General features: G+C 45.3%; 1 protein-coding gene across 3 annotated transcripts in view; it reads right to left on the bottom strand.

The window, feature by feature from the left end:
- mat2b (methionine adenosyltransferase II, beta) overlaps positions 1 to 18206 on the bottom strand; it is a 50182-nt gene extending 31976 nt beyond the window's left edge. The window contains exon 1 of one of the 3 annotated variants that reach the window (XM_043703157.1): positions 18110 to 18206. In XM_043703157.1, coding sequence (XP_043559092.1) covers positions 18110 to 18118 — 9 coding nt within the window. In that variant the 5' untranslated portion in view covers positions 18119 to 18206. Of the gene's footprint in view, positions 1 to 3862; positions 4018 to 18109 lie in introns of those variants that run through there. The other 2 variants (XM_043703158.1, XM_043703155.1) reach the window with 2 other exon arrangements.
- Between the last annotated feature and the right edge of the window lie 306 nt (positions 18207 to 18512).

Raw genomic sequence — 18512 nt, 5'->3', positions numbered from 1 at the left:
AAGAGATCATAATGAATGCTGTAGCAGGCCTACTCCTTTTGGTTATGTTCCCTAGTCACTAGTTTTCATTCAAGGTTCCTGACTCTAGGCATTACAACAAATCATTGCTTTCCCAAATGAGATTAAGATACCCTATTGACCCCTCCAATTGCTCAAGACTTTGGCCTGAATGTACCACTTCTGTCAGTCACACTGACTGATGAAGACAGCTGCATACCTCCTGCTCAATGATCTATCATATATACTGTGCAAACAGTCATCTTCAAATGACTGCATTCAAACTATTTTAAGATGTTATTCGGGAAACCTGATACCGTTTTATGCAGAATTTCAGTCCACTCATCATACTCTTTACCCAGTATCAGCTTATCAAAACTCTGTAAAAGTTAATTAAATACTGTTTGAGGGAGGAACATAAACAGCCAATCTGCTCACAGCATTCTCTTATGAACAGATATAAGTATTAGCTGATTATTAATCAGGATGGTTGAGAGATCAGTACAGGCCTCAGACTACATGAGAGAACTCTCAGGTAATGGAGACAGAGAAAAGGCAGCAAGAAATCAGCTGCCCATTATCCAACAGGAAAGCCCAGGGTTCAATTATCTCATACATCTTGTATATTAGATTGAAGCAGAGTTTTAAAACTATCAATTCTGGCCAACTTTGCTGATGTATCCATCGCTGACCTACACCAGCTCTCAGTTGGTAACGCTTCAATTATAAAATTCTCGCTCAACTCTTTCCCACCTTTGCTAACTCCTTCAGAAATTCAACTCTCCATGATCTTAGCATTTTTCTAATTCTGGCATGTCCCCAGTGGTCTTGGCTCTATCGGAGGCTGTGCCTTCATGGCTTAGTCCCACAGCTCAAAAACTTATCTGAACCTCTCCACCTTTTCCACCCCACCTTCAGAACTTCCCCAAAATGTTGATCAAGCCTGATATCACAGTTTTAGGGTTAATATTTCCATATCTTCTGGCATTCATGTATCTTAAAGGCTTTAGATAAAGGAAAGTTGTATCATTGTATGTTCAGGCACTCCAGGAAAAAGCTAAAGTTCTCATCTTCAGGTCTCAGATATCCTGAAGATTCTGGTATTAGCGTGAAAGCGAACAGAAGGTTCAACATTGAGATTGTTTTGCATGGATTGGTTGGCTGGACCGAAGGGTGTGTTTCCATGCTGTATGACTCTATGATTGGAGAGATTTTTAAGACAATTATTTATTAAGATAAAGCAAAATGTTGTAGGTTACCACAGACGATTGAATGGAAGGCAGAGGCCCAAGGTTAAAAGATAAAAGCTCCTCAGATTACACAGGTAAAACGTATTACACTGAAGTTGTATGGAATATGTGGAATTGTCCCCAAAGAGACAGCATAACAGAAAGTGTTGTAGAACATAAGGCAGGATGAACAGGTATTTGAGGGAACAGGCCAGAACAAATTCCAGAGTTCTGAAAGAATGTATGTATTCAGCATGCTCCAAGACCTCAGGCCACTTCTAAGCAGTTAACAGTCAATGAACAGTCACTGTTCCAATGCAAGAAGTACAGCTGCCAGTGCAAACTTCAAGTTCCTAAAATCTACAATTATTTAAAGAACCACTTAATCTATGTTAACACCACAAGGCAGAGAAGCAGAAGTGGGCCATATGGTCCACTGAATCTGCTTTGCCATTTGACAAGATTAGATTAGATTACCTACAGTGTGGAAACAGGCCCTTCGGCCCAACAAGTTCACACCAACCCCTCAAAGAGTAACCCACCCAGACCCATTTCCTTACACTTACTCCTGACTGCTAATGCACCTAAAATTATGGACAATTTAGCATGGCGAATCCACCTGACCTGCACATCTTTGGACTGTTGGAGGAAACCAGAGCACCCGGAGGAAACCCACGCAGACACGGGGAGAATGTGTCAACTTGAGAATGTGCCAGTCGCCGAGGCTGGAATTGAACCCGGGTCCCTGGCGCTGAGAGGAAGCAGCATGAATCAATGAGCCAACATGTCACCCCAGATTACAGCTAATTTGATGATTCTTTACTTCACTTTTCTGCCTTATCCTCATAACACTGGATTCACTAACTGATTAAAAGACTTATCAATTTCAGCCTTAAACATTCTCAACAATATAGTCCAAAGTACTCTGCAATAAAGAATTCCACTGGTTCATGACAGACTGGAAACAAAATCACTGCTCATTCGTCTGAGGTGAGCAACCCCTGATTGAGTTTGTGCCTCTGGTGCTAAATTCTCCCAGAAGAGGACACAATCTTTCTGCATCTAACCTGTTACATTTCCTAAAAACCTCACAGGTTTCAATAATGTCTTCTCTCATTCTTCAAAACTTCACTGAACTCAAGATTAATCTAGTCAAACTCTCCTAAGAAAACGCACCCTGACCCAGGATCAGAAAAGTTAATTTTCCCCGGACTGCCTCCAACACCAATTCATCTTTCATCAGATAAGGGGTCCAAAACAGGGGTCACATGATTCCAGATGTGGTCTGACTAATGCCTTCTCAATTTTGATGCTCCATTACCATTGAAATATAGACTAATACTCCATTTCCTTGATCATGACCACTGACCATGGATGATAACATTTCATGATTCATACAGAACTAATCACTGTGCTGCAACTATAATATTCGGATCTTCTATTCTTCCTGCTAAAGTACATAGCCTCATATTTTCCCACACTATATTGCATGCGTCCACTCATTAACCTGCCTTTAGCCCTCTGTAGACTATCACTCAGAGTCATAGGAAGGTACAGCACTGAAACAGACCCTTCGGTCTAACTCATGCACGCCGACCAGATATCCCAACCCAACCTAGTCCCACTTGCCAGCATTTGGTCCATATCGCCCTGAACCCTTCCTATTCATATACCCATCTAGATCCTTTTTAAATGTTGCAATTGTACCAGCCTCCACCACTTCCTCTGGCAGCCCATTCCATACACGTCCCACCCTCTGCGTGAAAACGTTGCCCCCGAGGTCTCTTTTATATCTTTCATCTCACCCCTAAAACTATGCCGTCTAGTTCTGGACTCCCTAACCACAGGAAAAAGATCTTGTCTAATTACTCTATCCATGCCACTCATGATTTTGTAAATCTCTATAAAGGTCACCCCTCAGCCTCCGACGTTCCAGGGAAAACAGCTCCAGCCTAGTTAACCTTTCCCTCTAGCTCCAGCAGTGCGGCACTTCCTCAGTACTGACCCTCTGACAGAGCGGCACCCCCTCGGTACTGACCCTCTGACAGAGCGGCGCCCCCTCGGTACTGACCCTCTGACAGTGCGGCACCCCCTCGGTACTGACCCTCTGACAGTGCGGCACCCCCTCGGCACTGACCCTCTGACAGTGCAGCACCCCCTCGGCACTGACCCTCTGACAGTGCGGCACCCCCTCGGCACTGACCCTCTGACAGTGCAGTACCCCCTCAGCACTGACCCTCTGACAGTGCAGTACTCCCTCAGTACTGACCCTCTGACAGTGCAGTACTCCCTCAGTACTGACCCTCTGACAGTGCGGCACCCCCTCAGTACTGACCCTCTGACAGTGCGGCACCCCCTCAGTACTGACCCTCTGACAGAGCAGCACTCCCTCAGTACTGACCCTCTGACAGTGCGGCACTCCCTCAGTACTGACCCTCTGACAGAGCAGCACTCCCTCAGTACTGACCCTCTGACAGAGCAGCACCCCCTCAGAGCTGTGGTGACTGGGGCCTGGAGCCGCTCTCTCAGAGGGGCTCAGGGCCTGGGCCTGATCCGGGATTGTTTATCCACTCGCGGTGGAGGTAGCGCCTGAGCCAGGCCGCCGCCCAGGAAGGGAATGGCGGTGTACCTCTTACCTCCAGCAGCCGGACACATCCCGGGCTGAAGTGGATCTTGAGCTCCTTGCCTTGACCCACCATGACCGAGCGAGTCCAACTCGAGCGAAAGCCTCAGATTAACAACGGTACGGGCCAATCACGAGCCTCCAACCCAGGGACCGTCCTCTCACCATGGTAACCGTCCGGACGGACACTCTGGCTGACCAATCGTTGCATTGCCTGGTGTGATCGCCCATATTACCCTTCGTCACCGGCTGGTTGACCAATCCGTATGTACCCTGTTTGATGGATATAGCCTTCACCAATCATCGCTTTGACTGGAATCGCTCCGAACCACTAATACACGAAAATAGTTTAGTACCGCCCCATGCACCATGATGGGCGTCTCCCTTAGCCAATAACAATTACCTTCTCTGTAAATTATGCAGCTACCGAGGTAAACATCTGTATCAACCAATGACAATTAGCCTTGCGTTTAGAACTAATCCAATCAACTCTGATTATTGAGGAAATGTCTGATTTAGCCAATGACAATTAGTACCGATATGGAAACTATCCAATCAAGTGGTAGTACTCGGGTATAATCTGGTTTCGCCAATAGTAATTAGTTGCCCTGTGGATGCCATCCAATCAGCTGCAGTTACTTGGGTAATTATCGGGTTTAGCCAATGACAATTAGTTGCCCTGCAGATATTATCCAATCAGCTGTGGCTAACGTGTAACCATCTAACAATTAGCCAATGACAATTAGCTCCCTGTGTAGAAATTATCCAATCAAATACCGTTACCAGTTAAATGTCTGTATCAACCAGAGTATTATTTCCCCTTCACCCACTCATGTTACATACCAACATCGCACCAAAGAGCAGGAGGAGGCCATTCAGCCCCTCCAGACTGTCCACCTATATCTATCTCTGCCATACAAATATTGAAGGAATCTGCTTCCACTGTATCATGAGAGAGCATTTCAAAGACATGACTCTCAGAAAAAAAGATTACTTCAAACTCTTTTGTTGATAGGTTACCCCTGAGTTTTAATCAATGACACGTGATTCTAGATTTACATATAAGAGAAAACATCCTCTCCACACGTACCCTATCAAGATCCCTCAGCATCTCATATGTTTCAATCAAGTTTGAAATAGCTCCACAGAGGCCGGTATCCCATCACCAAGTCACCATTTACTTACACATGCATAGTACTTGACATTGGTCCAGCTTCCTTGAGCAAGTCCTCAGAATGAACAGAACCTCGGGTCATTTCTGTTCATATCTGTCAGCCAGGGCTCCCTGATTGGACTAGATTAACAGCCCCAGTCAGGGAACTCATATTCTACAAGATTCACTGGTTGACCACGCTACAATCACTGTGTCCCTCCCCCTTTAAGGCCAGGGAAATAGACCTGTTTTTCCTGTAGGAGAAAGTGAGGGCTGCAGATGCTGGAGATCAGAGCTGAAAATGTGTTGCTGGAAAAGCGCAGCAGGTCAGGCAGCATCCAAGGAACAGGAGAATCGACGTTTCGGGATTCCTGAAGAAGGGCTTATGCCGGAAACGTCGATTGCTCCAACTCAGCCTCGGATACTGACAGCATGTACTGGACCATAGCCTGCCTCTTGCAGCCAGATCATCTCCGAACAAATTCATCCCCTTCTTCAGGTGGTAAAGGTTCTTCAGCTGTGATTTTCAGCATGTCCATCCGAAATTTCTTTGACGCCTGACGAAGGGGGAGAACTCACAGACTCTGACAGCCTTTCCAACTGAACTGAGGGACAGGGGATGTTTTGCTCTTATCACATTTGCAGACTCTGGGAAATCCAAGATGGAGGACGGGAAAAATTTCTGGCTGGAAGAGCCGCTCATTTTTTTGAGGTATTTTAGGTGTTGAAGGTGATTTCCTCAAATTCCAGGAGCAGCAACCACTGTTTTATATGCTGTTGCATTGTTTTGGAACTTTGGAAAAAAAAAGTCAAAACAGCAGCAGTTTAAAAGGGAGAAGGGCAGACAAAGGAAGCACATGGTGAGGACAGTGCAGGAGAGAGAGAGAGAGAGAGACAGAGAGAGAGAGAAAACCTGCATAGTTACCGCCTTTGCTGTTTGAATTCGTGTATCGCTGGACATCGGAGTGCATCTGGGAAAATTAACAAACAGTGAAATTCACAACTAATCTTGGAGGAACTGTTGGGCGAAGTTCATAGCACAGAATCAGATAAGTAAATTGTTGTTTTAAGTCTGTCCAATAGAAAGGCTGCAGTAGTGGGTACAGTGGATTCTTTCTTGATTATATGTTTTTGGAGATAAGTCTCTTGATTAAACTTAAAATACAAGCCATAGCTATTAATTTAACCTGGGGCAATGTTTGTAGAGGAATAAGACGATGCTATTTTCTGGGACTGTAGATTGTGAAGGAGTAAAAATGGCCTTTTCAGTGATATATATTTCTTGTCAGATGTGGGAGTTTAAAGAGAGTTTAAGGGTTACTGTGGATTATATCTGCCATAAATGCTGTTGGACGCAAATCTTATCAGATCGAGTGGATCGGTTGGAGAGACAAATAGAAGCAATGAGGAATTTGCAACAGCTACAGTGTGTGATGGATGGCAGTTATAGGAAGGGGGGAAAGTCTCAGATACAGTCACATAGATGAGTTAACTCCAGGAAGGGTAAGAGAGGTAGGCAGCTAGAGCAGGAGTCTTTTGTGGATATACCCATTTCAAACAAGTATGCTGTTTTGGAAGATGTAGGGGGTGATGGATTCTCAGGGGATCGTAGCACGAACTGCCAAGTTTCTGGTATTGAGACTGGCTCTAATGCAACGAGGGGTAAGTCAGCTTCCAAGAGATCAATCGTGTTAGGGGATTCTGCAGTCAGAGGTACAGACAGACGTTTCTGTGGCCAGCAGAGAAAAAGCAGAATGGTGTGTTGTTTCCTTGGTGCCAGGATCAAGGATGTCTCAGAGAGGGTACAGAATGTTCTCACGGGGGAGAGGGGCCAGCGGGAGGTCATTGTCCACATTGGAACCAAATGACATAGGAAGGGAAAAGGTTGAGACTCTGAAGGGAGATTACAGAGGGTTAGTAGAAATTTAAAAAGTAGGTCCTCAAGGGTAGTAATATCTGGATTACTCCCAGTGCTACGAGTAATGAGGGCAGGAATAGGAGGATAGAGCAGATGAATGCTTTGATGAGGAACTGGTGTATGGGAGAAGGATTCACATTTTTGGATAATTGGAATCTCTTTTGGGGTAGAAGTGACCTGTACAAGAAGGACGGATTGCACCTAAATTGGAAGGGGACTAATATACTGGCAGGGAAATTTGCTAGAACTACTTGGGAGGATTTAAACTAGTAAGGAGGGGGGTGGGACCCAGGGAGATAGTGAGGAAAGAGATCGATCTGAGACGGGTACAGCTGAGAACAGAAGTGAGTCAGTCAGGGCAGGCAGGGACAAGGTAGGACTAATAAATTAAACTGCATTTATTTCAATGCAAGGGGCCTAACAGGGAAGGCAGATGAACTCAGGGCATGGTTAGGAACACGGGACTGGAATATCATAGCAATTACGGAAACATGGCTCAGGGATGGGCAGGACTGGCAGCTGAATGTTTCAGGATACAAATACTACAGGACGGATAGAAAGGGAGGCAAAAGAGGAGAGGGATAAGGGATAGCATTACAGCTGTGCTAAGGGAGGATATTCCCGGAAATACATCCAGGGAAGTTATTTGGGTGGAACTGAGAAATAAGAAAGGGATGATCACCTTATTGGGATTGTATTATAGACCCCCAATAGTCAGAGGGAAATTGAGAAACAAACTTGTAAGGAGATCTCAGCTATCTGTAAGAATAATATGGTGGTTATGGTAGGGGATTTTAACTTTCCAAACATCAACTGGGACTGCCATAGTGTTAAAGGTTTAGATAGAGAGGAATTTCTTAAGTGTGTACAAGACAAATTTTCTGATTCAGTCTGTGGATGTATCTACTAGAGAAGGTGCAAACCTTGACCTACTCTTGGGAAATAAGGCAGGGCAAGTGACTGAGGTGTCAGTGGGGGAGCACTTTGGGGCCAGTGACCATAAATCTATTCGTTTTAAAATAATAATGGAAAAGGATAGACCAGATCTAAAAGTTGAAGTTCTAAACTGGAGAAAGGCCAATGTTGACGGTATTAGGCAAGAACTTTCAAAAAGCTGATTGGAGGCAGATGTTCGCAGGTAAAGGGACAGCTGGAAAATGGAAAGCCTTCAGAAATGAGATAACAAGAATCCAGAGAAAGTATATTCCTGTCAGGGTGAAAGGGAAGGTGGGTAGGTATAGGGAATGCTGGAGGACGAAAGAAATTGAGGGTTTGGTTAAGAAAAAGAAGGAAGCATATGTCAGGTACAGACAGGGTAGATCGAGTGAATCCTTAGAAGAGTATAAAGAAAGTAGGAGTATACTTAAGAGGGAAATCAGGAGGGCAAAACGGGGACATGAGACAGCTTTGGCAAATAGAATTAAGGAGAACACAAAGGGGTTTTACAAATATATTAAGGACAAAAGGGTAACTAGGGAGAGAATAGGGCCCCTCAAAAGATCAGCAAGGCGGCCTTTGCGTGGAGCCATAGAAAATGAATGAGTTACTAAATGAATATTTTGCATCAGTATTTACTGTGGAAAAGGATATGGAAGATACAGACTGTAGGGAAACAGATGGTGACATCTTGCAAAATGTCCAGATTACAGAGGAGGAAGTGCTTGATGTCTTGAAACGGTTAAAGGTGGATAAGTTCCCAGAACCTGATCAGGTGTACCCGAGAACTCTGTGGGAAGCAAGAGAAGTGATAGCTGGGCCTCTTGCTGAGATATTTGTATCATCTATAGTCACAGGTGAGGTGCCGGAAGACTGGAGGTTGGCAAACGTGGTGCCACTGTTTAAGAAGGGTGGTAAGGACAAGCCAGGGAACTATAGACCAGTGAGCCTGACCTCTGTGGTGGGTAACTTGTTGGAGGGAATCCTGAGGGACAGGATGTACATGTATTTGGAAAGGCAAGGACTGATTCAGGATAGTCAACATGGCTTTGTATGTGGGAAATCATGTCTCACAAACTTGATTGAGTTTTTTGATGAAGTAACAAAGAAGATTGATGAGGGCAGAGCGGTAGATGTGATCTTCAGTAATGCGTTCGACAAGGGTCCCCATGGGAAACTGATTAGCAAGGTTAGATCTCATGGAATACAGGAAGAACTAGCCATTTGGATACAGAACTAGCTCAAAGGTAGAAGACAGAGGGTGGTGGTGGAGGGTTGTTTTTCAGACTGAAGGCCTGTGACCAGTGGAGTGCCACAAGGATTGGTGCTGGGTCTTCTACTTTTTGTCATTTACATAAATGATTTGGATGCGAGCATAAGAGGTACAGTTAGTAAGTTTGCAGATGACACCAAAATTGGAGGTGTAGTGGACTGCGAAGATGGTTACCTCAGATTACAACAACATCTGGACAAGATGGACCAATGGACTGAGAATTGGCAGATGGAGTTTAATTCAGATAAATGTGAGATGCTGCATTTCGGGAAAGCAAGTCTTAGCAGGACTTATACACTTAATGGTGAGGTCCTAGGGAGTGTTGCTGAACAAAGAGATCTTGGAGTGCAGGTTCATAGCTCCTTGAAAGTGGAGTCGCAGGTAGATAGGATAGTGAAGAAGGCGTTTGGTATTCTTTCCTTTATTGGTCAGAGTATTGAGTACAGGAGTTGGGAGGTCATGTTGTGGCTGTACAGGACATTGGTTAGGCCACTGTTGGAGACCAATTCTGGTCTCCTTCCTATCGGAAAAATGTTGTGAAACTTGAAAGGGTTCAGAAAAGATTTACAAGGATGTTGCCAGGGTTGGAGGATCTGAGCTACAGGGAGAGGCTGAACAGGCTGGGGCTGTTTTCCCTGGAGAGTCAGAGGCTGAGGGGTGACCTTATAGAGGTTTACAAAATTATGAGGGACATGGATAGGATAAATAGACAAAGTATTTTCCCTGGGGTTGGGGAGTCCAGAACTAGAGGGCATAGGTTTCGAGTGAGAGGGGAAAGATATAAAAGAGACCTTAGGGGCAACTTTTTCAAGTAGAGGGTGGTACGTGTATGCCAGAGGATGTGGTGGAGGTTGGTACAATTGCAACATTTAAGAGGCATTTGGATGGGTATATGAATAGGAAGTGTTTGGAGGGATATGGGCCGGGTGCTGGCAGGTGGGACTAGATTGGGTTGGGATATCTGGTCGGCGTGGACGGGTTGGGCCGAAGGGTCTGTTTCCATTCTGTACATCTCTATGACTCTATGACGACATGCTTGTTCAAGCCCACCTCACCTACCCAAACAATGAATGTCAAGCGAGCTGACCTCGCGTTGACCATGCCTCTTACTCATGGAGGGCCATTTTTGGGGTTTCAGCACCAAACTTTGTCCCCGAAGTAAACTGTCTCTCTCGCTTAGAGGCTTCTTGTGTCTGGCTTTGGCGTTCTGATGCTGTTTCACACACTCTTCCATCTCTGGCAAGATCAGGTTTAACCTACAACAGTTTTTTTTTCCCCCCATTAGCAACTCTAATTATTGGAGCATCCCTCATATAACTATAGGAAGTCCTCCAGCAAAGAGGAAGCAGGACAATTTGGGATCAACAGAAACTGTAGGCTGTTTCTTTAAACTTGTCTTCATCGTTTGGACTGCTCTTTCTGCCATTGGACAATGGATAGTATGGAGCTATCCTTATGTACCAAATGTCATTCGGCCTCAGGAAATACTCAAATTCCCTGCTGGTAAATGGTGGCCTATTGTCTGTAAGCAACAATTCCAGGAGCTCATGCATTGCAAAAGATGTACACAGTTTTTCTAGCATTGCTTCTATCTTTGACGAATGAATGCTATGAACGTCCAACCGTTTTGAGTGGTCATACACTCAAGAACATTGGGCCCATCAAAGGGCCAGCAGAGTCAATGTGTAAACAAGTTCAGGGCTTTCCCAGCCATTCCCATGAATGTGGAGGAGCTGCTGGTGACAATTGTTGTCCTTTATGGCATTCCGGGCACTGACCCACCAATGCCACAATGTCTGCATCCACACCTGGACACGAGACATAACCTCTTGGCAACATCTTCATTTTTGTCATCCTTGGATGATTCTGGTGGATTTCAGCCAGTATCTGGCAGCACACCTTTTGCTTGACAATCACACTTACTCCCCCGAATAAGATGCTGTCTCTACGGTGATCTGGTCAGGCCAGGCTCACGAGGATTCAATTCTGGTTGTGATGGCCCGTTAGCTTCCCCCATCACAACCAGTTGCCTTAGCTTTGCCAGGTCCGGATCTTTCTGTGTCCTCAGTCTGATACTATCAGCTGTATCAAGAAAGGTAACCATAAAGTTCAAAGTTCAAAAGCAGAACAGACACTTCCATGTATGGCACCCATGTATCTGTCAGTGGGAGGTGGCTCAAGGCATCTCATTTGCTACTTTGCCTCCCAGTGTTCCAACTTGTAATTGTACGACATAGAATTGGACTCCACCATGAATTTGTCCTGAAGTTATGGCTGGAATGGTCTTGTCCTATTTGAGTAGCTGAAAATGTGTTGCTGGAAAAGCGCAGCAGGTCAGGCAGCATCCAGGGAACAGGAGAATCGACGTTTCGGGCATAAGCCCTTCTTCAGGAAGCCCTTCTTCGGGCTTATGCCCGAAACGTCGATTCTCCTGTTCCCTGGATGCTGCCTGACCTGCTGCGCTTTTCCAGCAACACATTTTCAGCTCTGATCTCCAGCATCTGCAGACCTCACTTTCTCCTCCTATTTGAGTAGCCCAAGCAGGGCTTTGTGGTCTGTTATTATCACAAATTTGCATCCGTATACCCATAGGTGGAACTTTTTCACACCTGATACCCACCAAATCTTCCTTCTCCTTCTGGGTGTTCTGCATCAGCCAAGGCCTGGGAAGCATAGGTTATTCCTCTCCATTGGGCTACCTATGAATCAACACTATACCGATACCATAAGGGGAGGCATCGCTTGGGATCATAGCGTGCCAGTGCCTTAGACAATGAAAGTTGTTTCTTCACTTTCCAAAAGTCTATGTCTTGATTATGAGGCCATTTCCAAGGCTGACTGTTATACCATCATATAGTCATGGAGATGTATAGCAGAAAACAAGACCCTTCGGTCCAACCCGTCCATTCCAACCAGACATCCCATCCCAATCTAGCCCCACCTGCCAGCACCCGGCCCATATCCCTCCAAACACTTCCTATTCATATAACCATCCAGATGCCTCTTAAATATTAGAATTGTACCAGCCTCCACCACTTCCTCTGGCAGCCCATTCCATACACGTACCACCCTCTGCTTGAAAAAGCTGTCCCTAAGGTCTCTTTTATATCTTTCCCCTCTCACCGTAAACCTATGCTTTCTAGTTCTAGACTCCCCCACCCCAGGAAAATACTTTGTCTATTTATCCTATCCATGCCCCTCACAATTTTATAAACCTCTATAAGGTCACCCCTCAGCCTCCGACACTCCAGAGAAAACAGCCCTAGCCTATTCAACCTTTCCCTGTTGCTCAGATCCTCCAACGCTGGCAACATCATTGTAAATCTTTTCTGAATCCTTTCAAGTTTCACAACATCTTTCCAATAGGAAGGAGATCAGTATTGCATGCAACATTCCAAAAATGGCCTAACCAATTTCCTGTACAGCTGCAACATGACCTCCCAACTCCTGTACTCAATATTCTAACCAATAAAAGAAAGCATACCAAAAGCCTCCTTCACTATCCTATCTACCTGTGACTCTGCTTTCAAGGAGCTATAAACCTGCACTCCAGCAACACTCCCTAGGACCTTACCATTAAGTGTATAAGTCCTGCTAAGATTTGCTTTCCCCAAATTCAGTACCTCAAATTTATCTAAATTAAACTCCATCTGCCACTTCTCTGCCCATTGGTCCATCTGATGAAGATCCCATTGTAATCTGAGGTAACCTTCTTCCCTGTCCACTACACCTCCAATTTTGGTGTTGATTTGATTTGATTTATTATTGTCACATGTACCTAGCTACAGTTACAGAGTGTCAGGATAGAAACCAGGTTACATATGAACTTTCGGCAATAATTCATCGATCCAAGAGATTTTGTGATGAGTCCAGGAGTGGCTGGGCTTGACTTCCAGTGTGCTACTTCAGTGAAGCATGTAAAACATACTATAAAATAAAGGGTATATTTCTAGAGGGTAGAAGATGCAGCAGCAGACAGAGGTGGGTATATATGTACATCATTAAAGGCAGAGAGAACTGTTAATAAAGCATACAGCTTTCTAGGCTTCATTGTTAGCAGTATGGAACAAGACACAGTGGGGAATAATGGTCTGGGTAGGGTGGGAATCTGGGAGGTGGAACACTGCCTGGGCATGTTGGGAGAGGTAGATGAACCAGGCGGGTGACAGTGTGGGGTTTTGTGGTGTGAGGCAGGCAGTGGACTGTGTGCCCATGTACTGCCCAGACTGTCTGTACGCCTCTGCTCCTTTTTCACTGCGACCTGTGCCAAATTCCATCCTGGTGAGGGACTTAGCACTGGCATTCTGAGTGAAAGTGATCTTTCTTCACTTCATGCTTGCTACCTCTGCCTTACGCCACATAACCGCACTGTCACCCACCTGGTTCATCTTCCCCCCCCCCCCCCCCTTCCAAAACACTCAGTGTTACACCTCCCCAGATTCCCACCCAGCAAGGACAGAGTACAAGCGCAGGGAGGTTATGATGAACTTGTACAAGACACTCGTAAGACCTCAGCTGCTGTATCGTGTACAGTGCTGGGAACCACATTACAAGAAGGTTGCAAATACATTGGAGAAGGCGCTGAATATGTTGACAACACCAGTTCCAGAGATAATCATGAATGTGTGGCTACCTGCAGTTTAGATTTTGACCAGATACGGGCTGGAATTATCATGCTGATCGCAATGTGTTAGGTTAGACTCTACAGGGCTACATTGCTTTCCAGGAATGCTGACAGTGGGACTTTGGACAGTCAGGTGTTAAATCTAACTGTACAACATGTCTCAGAGGGAAACTTCAATTTCAGTCAGATTCTCCTCAATCCCAGGTTGCCTGTCACTTTACACTGATAGGCCATTATACAGTACATCCTTCCTTCTAATCTCTCCCTAACCTATCTCTAACTCCATCACAAGAGGGCATTATGTTAAGGTAATTGGAGGATAATTTTGGGGAGATGTCAGAGGGAGGTTCTTTACTCAGTGGTGGGTGCATGGAGTGCACTGTTAGCAGTGGTAGTAGAGTCCGATCCATTAGGGATATTTAAGCAACTCTTGGATAGACACATGAAAATTGGTACAATGAAGGGTACGTAAGTTAGTCTGATCTTAGAGTAGGATAAAGGGTGGTACAACATCGAGGGCTGAAGGGCCTGTACTGTGCTGTACTGTTCTATGTTCCATGTATCCACAATTTCTATCAACTTCAAGTCTCACTTCCTACAAAAACCACTCTCAAGATGACATTCCTAGATCACACCACACACATTCCTCTCACACCCAACTCTCCCCACACTCCACATGCCCCCCACCCTCACAATTCAGTTGCTCTCATCCACAGGCAAGATTCCTGCTGGGATCCATCACTGAGATCGACACAGTCACAGGCATCTCGCAGATCTAGGGATCTCCACAACCTGATCTGATGCTAAGAATGTCTGGATTGAGGAGATCGTGAGACAAGTTTCCTCAAACGTCTCCAATCAGAAAGTTGGACCTGGCCCTAATTTGCATGCAGAAATTGTTAGGAAACCTTTAAAAGAAAGAAAAAGGGCTTTTTAAAAAAACAACACTTTTACCAGGACTAGGAGAAAGGTCAAAAGAAATCAGAAAAGTAATGATGCCAGGTTTGGTTTTTAAAAGCCTTACGGATTAGAACATAGAACATAGAACATTACAGTGCAGTACAGGCCCTTCTGTTCTCGATGTTGCGCCGACCAGTCATACCAATCTGAAAACCATCTAACTTACACTATTCCATGTACGTCCATATGCTTGTCCAATAACGACTTAAATGCACTTAAAGTTGGCAAATCTACAACCGTTGCAGGCAAAGCATTCCATACCCTTACTACTCTCTGAGTAAAGAAACTACCTCTGACATCTGTCCTATATCTATCACCCCTCAATTTAAAGCTACGCCCCCTTGTGCTCGCCGTCACCATACTTGGAAAAAGGCTCTCCCTGTCCACCCTATCTAACCCTCTGATTATCTTATATGTCTCTATTAAGTCACCTCTCAACCTTCTTCTCTCCAACGAAAACAGCCTCAAGTCCCTCAGCCTTTCCTCGTAAAACCTTCCCTCCATACCAGGCAACATCCTAGTAAAACTCCTCTGCACCCTTTCCAAAGCTTCCACATCCTTCCTATAATGCGGTGACCAGAACTGTACACAATACAGTTTTGTGCAGCTGTAGCACAACCTCATGGTTCCGGAACTCGATCCCTCTATTAAAAGCTAAAACACTGTATGCCTTCTTAACAACCCTGTCAACCTGGGTGGCAACTTTCAAGGATCTGTGTACAAGGACACAAAGATCTCTCTGCTCATCTACACTACCAAAAATCTTACCATTAGCCTAGTACTTTGCATTCCGGTTACTCCGACCAAAGTGAATCACCTCACACTTGTCCGCATTAAACTCCATTTGCCACCTCTCAGCCCAGCTCTGCAGCTTATCTATGTCTCCCTGTAACCTACAACATCCTTCATCACTATCTACAACTCTACCGACCTTAATGTCATCTGCAAATTTACTAACCCACCCTTCTACGCTCGCATCCAGGTCATTTATAAAAATGACAAACAGCAGTGGACCCAACACCGACCCTTGCGGTACACCACTAGTAACTGGACTCCAGGATGAACATTTCCCATCAACCACCACCCTCTGTCTTCTTTCAGCAAGCCAATTACTGAACCAAACTGCTATATTTCCCACAATCCCATTCCTCTGCATTTTGTACAATAGCCTACTGTGGGGAACCTTATCGAACGCCTTGCTGAAATCCATATACACCACATCAACCGGTTTACTCTCATCTACCTGTTTGGTCACCTTCTCAAAGAACTCAATAAGGTTTGTGAGGCACGACCCGCCCTTCGCAAAACCGTGTTGACTATCTCTAATCAAATTATTCTTTTCTAGATTATTATAAATCCTATCTTTTATAACCTTTTCCAACACTTCTCCAACAACTGAAGTAAGGCTCACTGGTTCTAATTTAGTTGACTAGAGCTCAGGATTAATAATTTGTTCGATTACCTTCCGATGTTGCCCCAGTTCCCCACCTTCCCAATTATTTGCAATGGCATTCATTGCTTAAATGCTGAATTAACAATTCATTCAGCAGCCACAGGCACCAATGTCAATGGCTGTGAGGCCACCAGGAATAAATCACTCAGGGTCAGGGGTTCAGCTTGTATCTAATGGATTGGCTTGGTTTATCACTGAACTGCTTCTCAAAACCTTCCGCTGCTCCCATTAGTCTTAATCTCTACCGTATGGTTCCTTGGATCTTTCCCAACATCCCTGTGTATCCTAGGATCTCACCCTGCCCCATCCCCACCCTGCAGACACAAGTCTTTTCCCAGTACATTCCAGTTTCTCCTCTCCCTGTGGACCTGTCTCTCCTGTCCATTCAGTTACAAAAGAACGAGGAGCAAGTTATTCAGACCCTTGAGTTCCACTATTTTATTCCATCATGGCCGATCGCATCTTGGCCTCAACTCCTGTTTCCTACCCACCTTCTTTACCCCCTTAACTCATCGCTATCCAAAAATCTGTCAACTCCTCCTTAAATTTATTCAGTAACCTGACCTTCACCACATGCTGTGGTAGTAAGTTCCACAGCTTCACACCCTTTGAGAAACAACCATAGACTGTAAGATATTGGAGCTGGATTAGACGATTTGGTCCACTGAGAGTAATTCCTCCTCATCTCAGTTTTAAATCTGCCATTCCCTAATCTAAAACTACGACCTCTCATTCTAGATTACCCCACAAAGAGAAATAGCTGCTCTATGTCTACTTTGTGAATCCACTTTAGCATCTTATATAGCCCAAGTAGATCGCCTCTCATACTTCTACAGTGCAGAGTTTAGGCATAAACTATTCAATCTCTCCTCATAAGTCTTTTATCTCTGAAATTAATCTCATTTTCCCCTTTCCCAATGACTGCAATCTCTCTCCTTGCACACCCCCCCCCCCCCCCGACCATGTGAATCCGTTTTCCTGTCTCTTGTGGATGCTAATCTCCCTCCGCCAAACCCTCTACAAATCCCTGTCTTTCCCAGTCCACTGTGCATCCCAACCTGTCCTCTTGACCTAATTCTATCTCCTCCCCACCTTGTGGGCCCAGTCTTCCTTCTCCTTGCAAACCCCAGCATAGGTTTAGGGTGGGAGGGACAAGATTTACAAGGGACCTAAAGGGCAACTTTTTCATATAGAGGGTGATGCGTGTATGGAATGAGCTGACAGAGGAAGTGGTGGAGGCTGGTACAATTACAGTGGGATGTGTATACGAATAGGAAGGGTTGAGAGAGTTAGGGGTCAAATGCTGGCAAATGGTACGAGATTCATTTCGGATATCTGATCGCACAGACGAGTTGGATCAAAGGGGCTGTTTCTATGCTCTAGAAGCTCTATGACTCTTGGGATCCCAGTCTCTGTTCTCTCCCCCTACCCTCAACTTCCAACAAACACACCAATGGACCCAATTCTCTCTCCACCCTCATACCAGACCCCAAACCTGCGTCTCTTTCCTCCCCAGCTTTGTGAATCTCAGTCTTTTTCCAAATTTTTGAAGCCCAAACCTTTCTCCATCTTCACACCTCTTTGGACCCAAGACTCCTTTGCCCTCGCCAAAACCTCTGTAGACCCTTCTCTCCCTCCCCCTGTAACCTCTATCGACCCCAGTCTTTCTCCCCCTGCAGACCAAGTCGCCCCTCTCATAATGGACCCTTCTTCTCCATCTCTCCATTCCATTTGATGGGGTCAAAGCGTTTGAAGGGGGGGGGGGGGGGAAGGAAGAACAAGAGGTCGTACATTTGATCTTCTGGAGCTCAAAACTGAGTGGAGAGATATTTTTTAAAAAAATACTGTGCTCAGTGCAATCTGCTAGAGAACGCAGAGTGATCAGAAGGAAGAGTTAGTCTTACAGCGAGGAATGCTAATGAATAACGAGATTATCTGCCTACCTGCTCCATGCCCAGCTGACTCCGGAGACACGGGGAGGCGAGGCTGGATTAAATCTTTCTGAAGCCGGAATCGAATAAGATTCTGTAGAACCGCCCGGGTTTAGCTGGCAAACATTAAAGGGAAGGGCTTTAAAGGCGCCGGTCACCAAAGTCCACATTTCAGTCCCAGCCTACCTTACATTCCCACGTCATTAAAAATAGATTCAGCAATTTGCGCCCCCCCCCCCCCCCAGCCAAAGCGAACGAGAGCAGATCAGATTGAGGGAGTTGGGTAGTGAACGAATGAGTGGGGAGCTGGGTGAGTCGGGAACTGAGTGATTTGAGTGATATATCATTTGAAAGGAGAAACCAGCGAATGGAGAACAGAGACCAACGCGTGGGAACCAGGTGGGTGAATGAGGAA

This window comes from Chiloscyllium plagiosum, chromosome 14 (assembly GCF_004010195.1).
Source record: "Chiloscyllium plagiosum isolate BGI_BamShark_2017 chromosome 14, ASM401019v2, whole genome shotgun sequence".
In the NCBI taxonomy this organism is placed as follows: Eukaryota; Metazoa; Chordata; class Chondrichthyes; order Orectolobiformes; family Hemiscylliidae; genus Chiloscyllium; species Chiloscyllium plagiosum.
The sequence above is the reverse complement of the archived record's forward strand: the minus strand, read 5'-3'. Positions and strand labels throughout refer to the sequence as shown.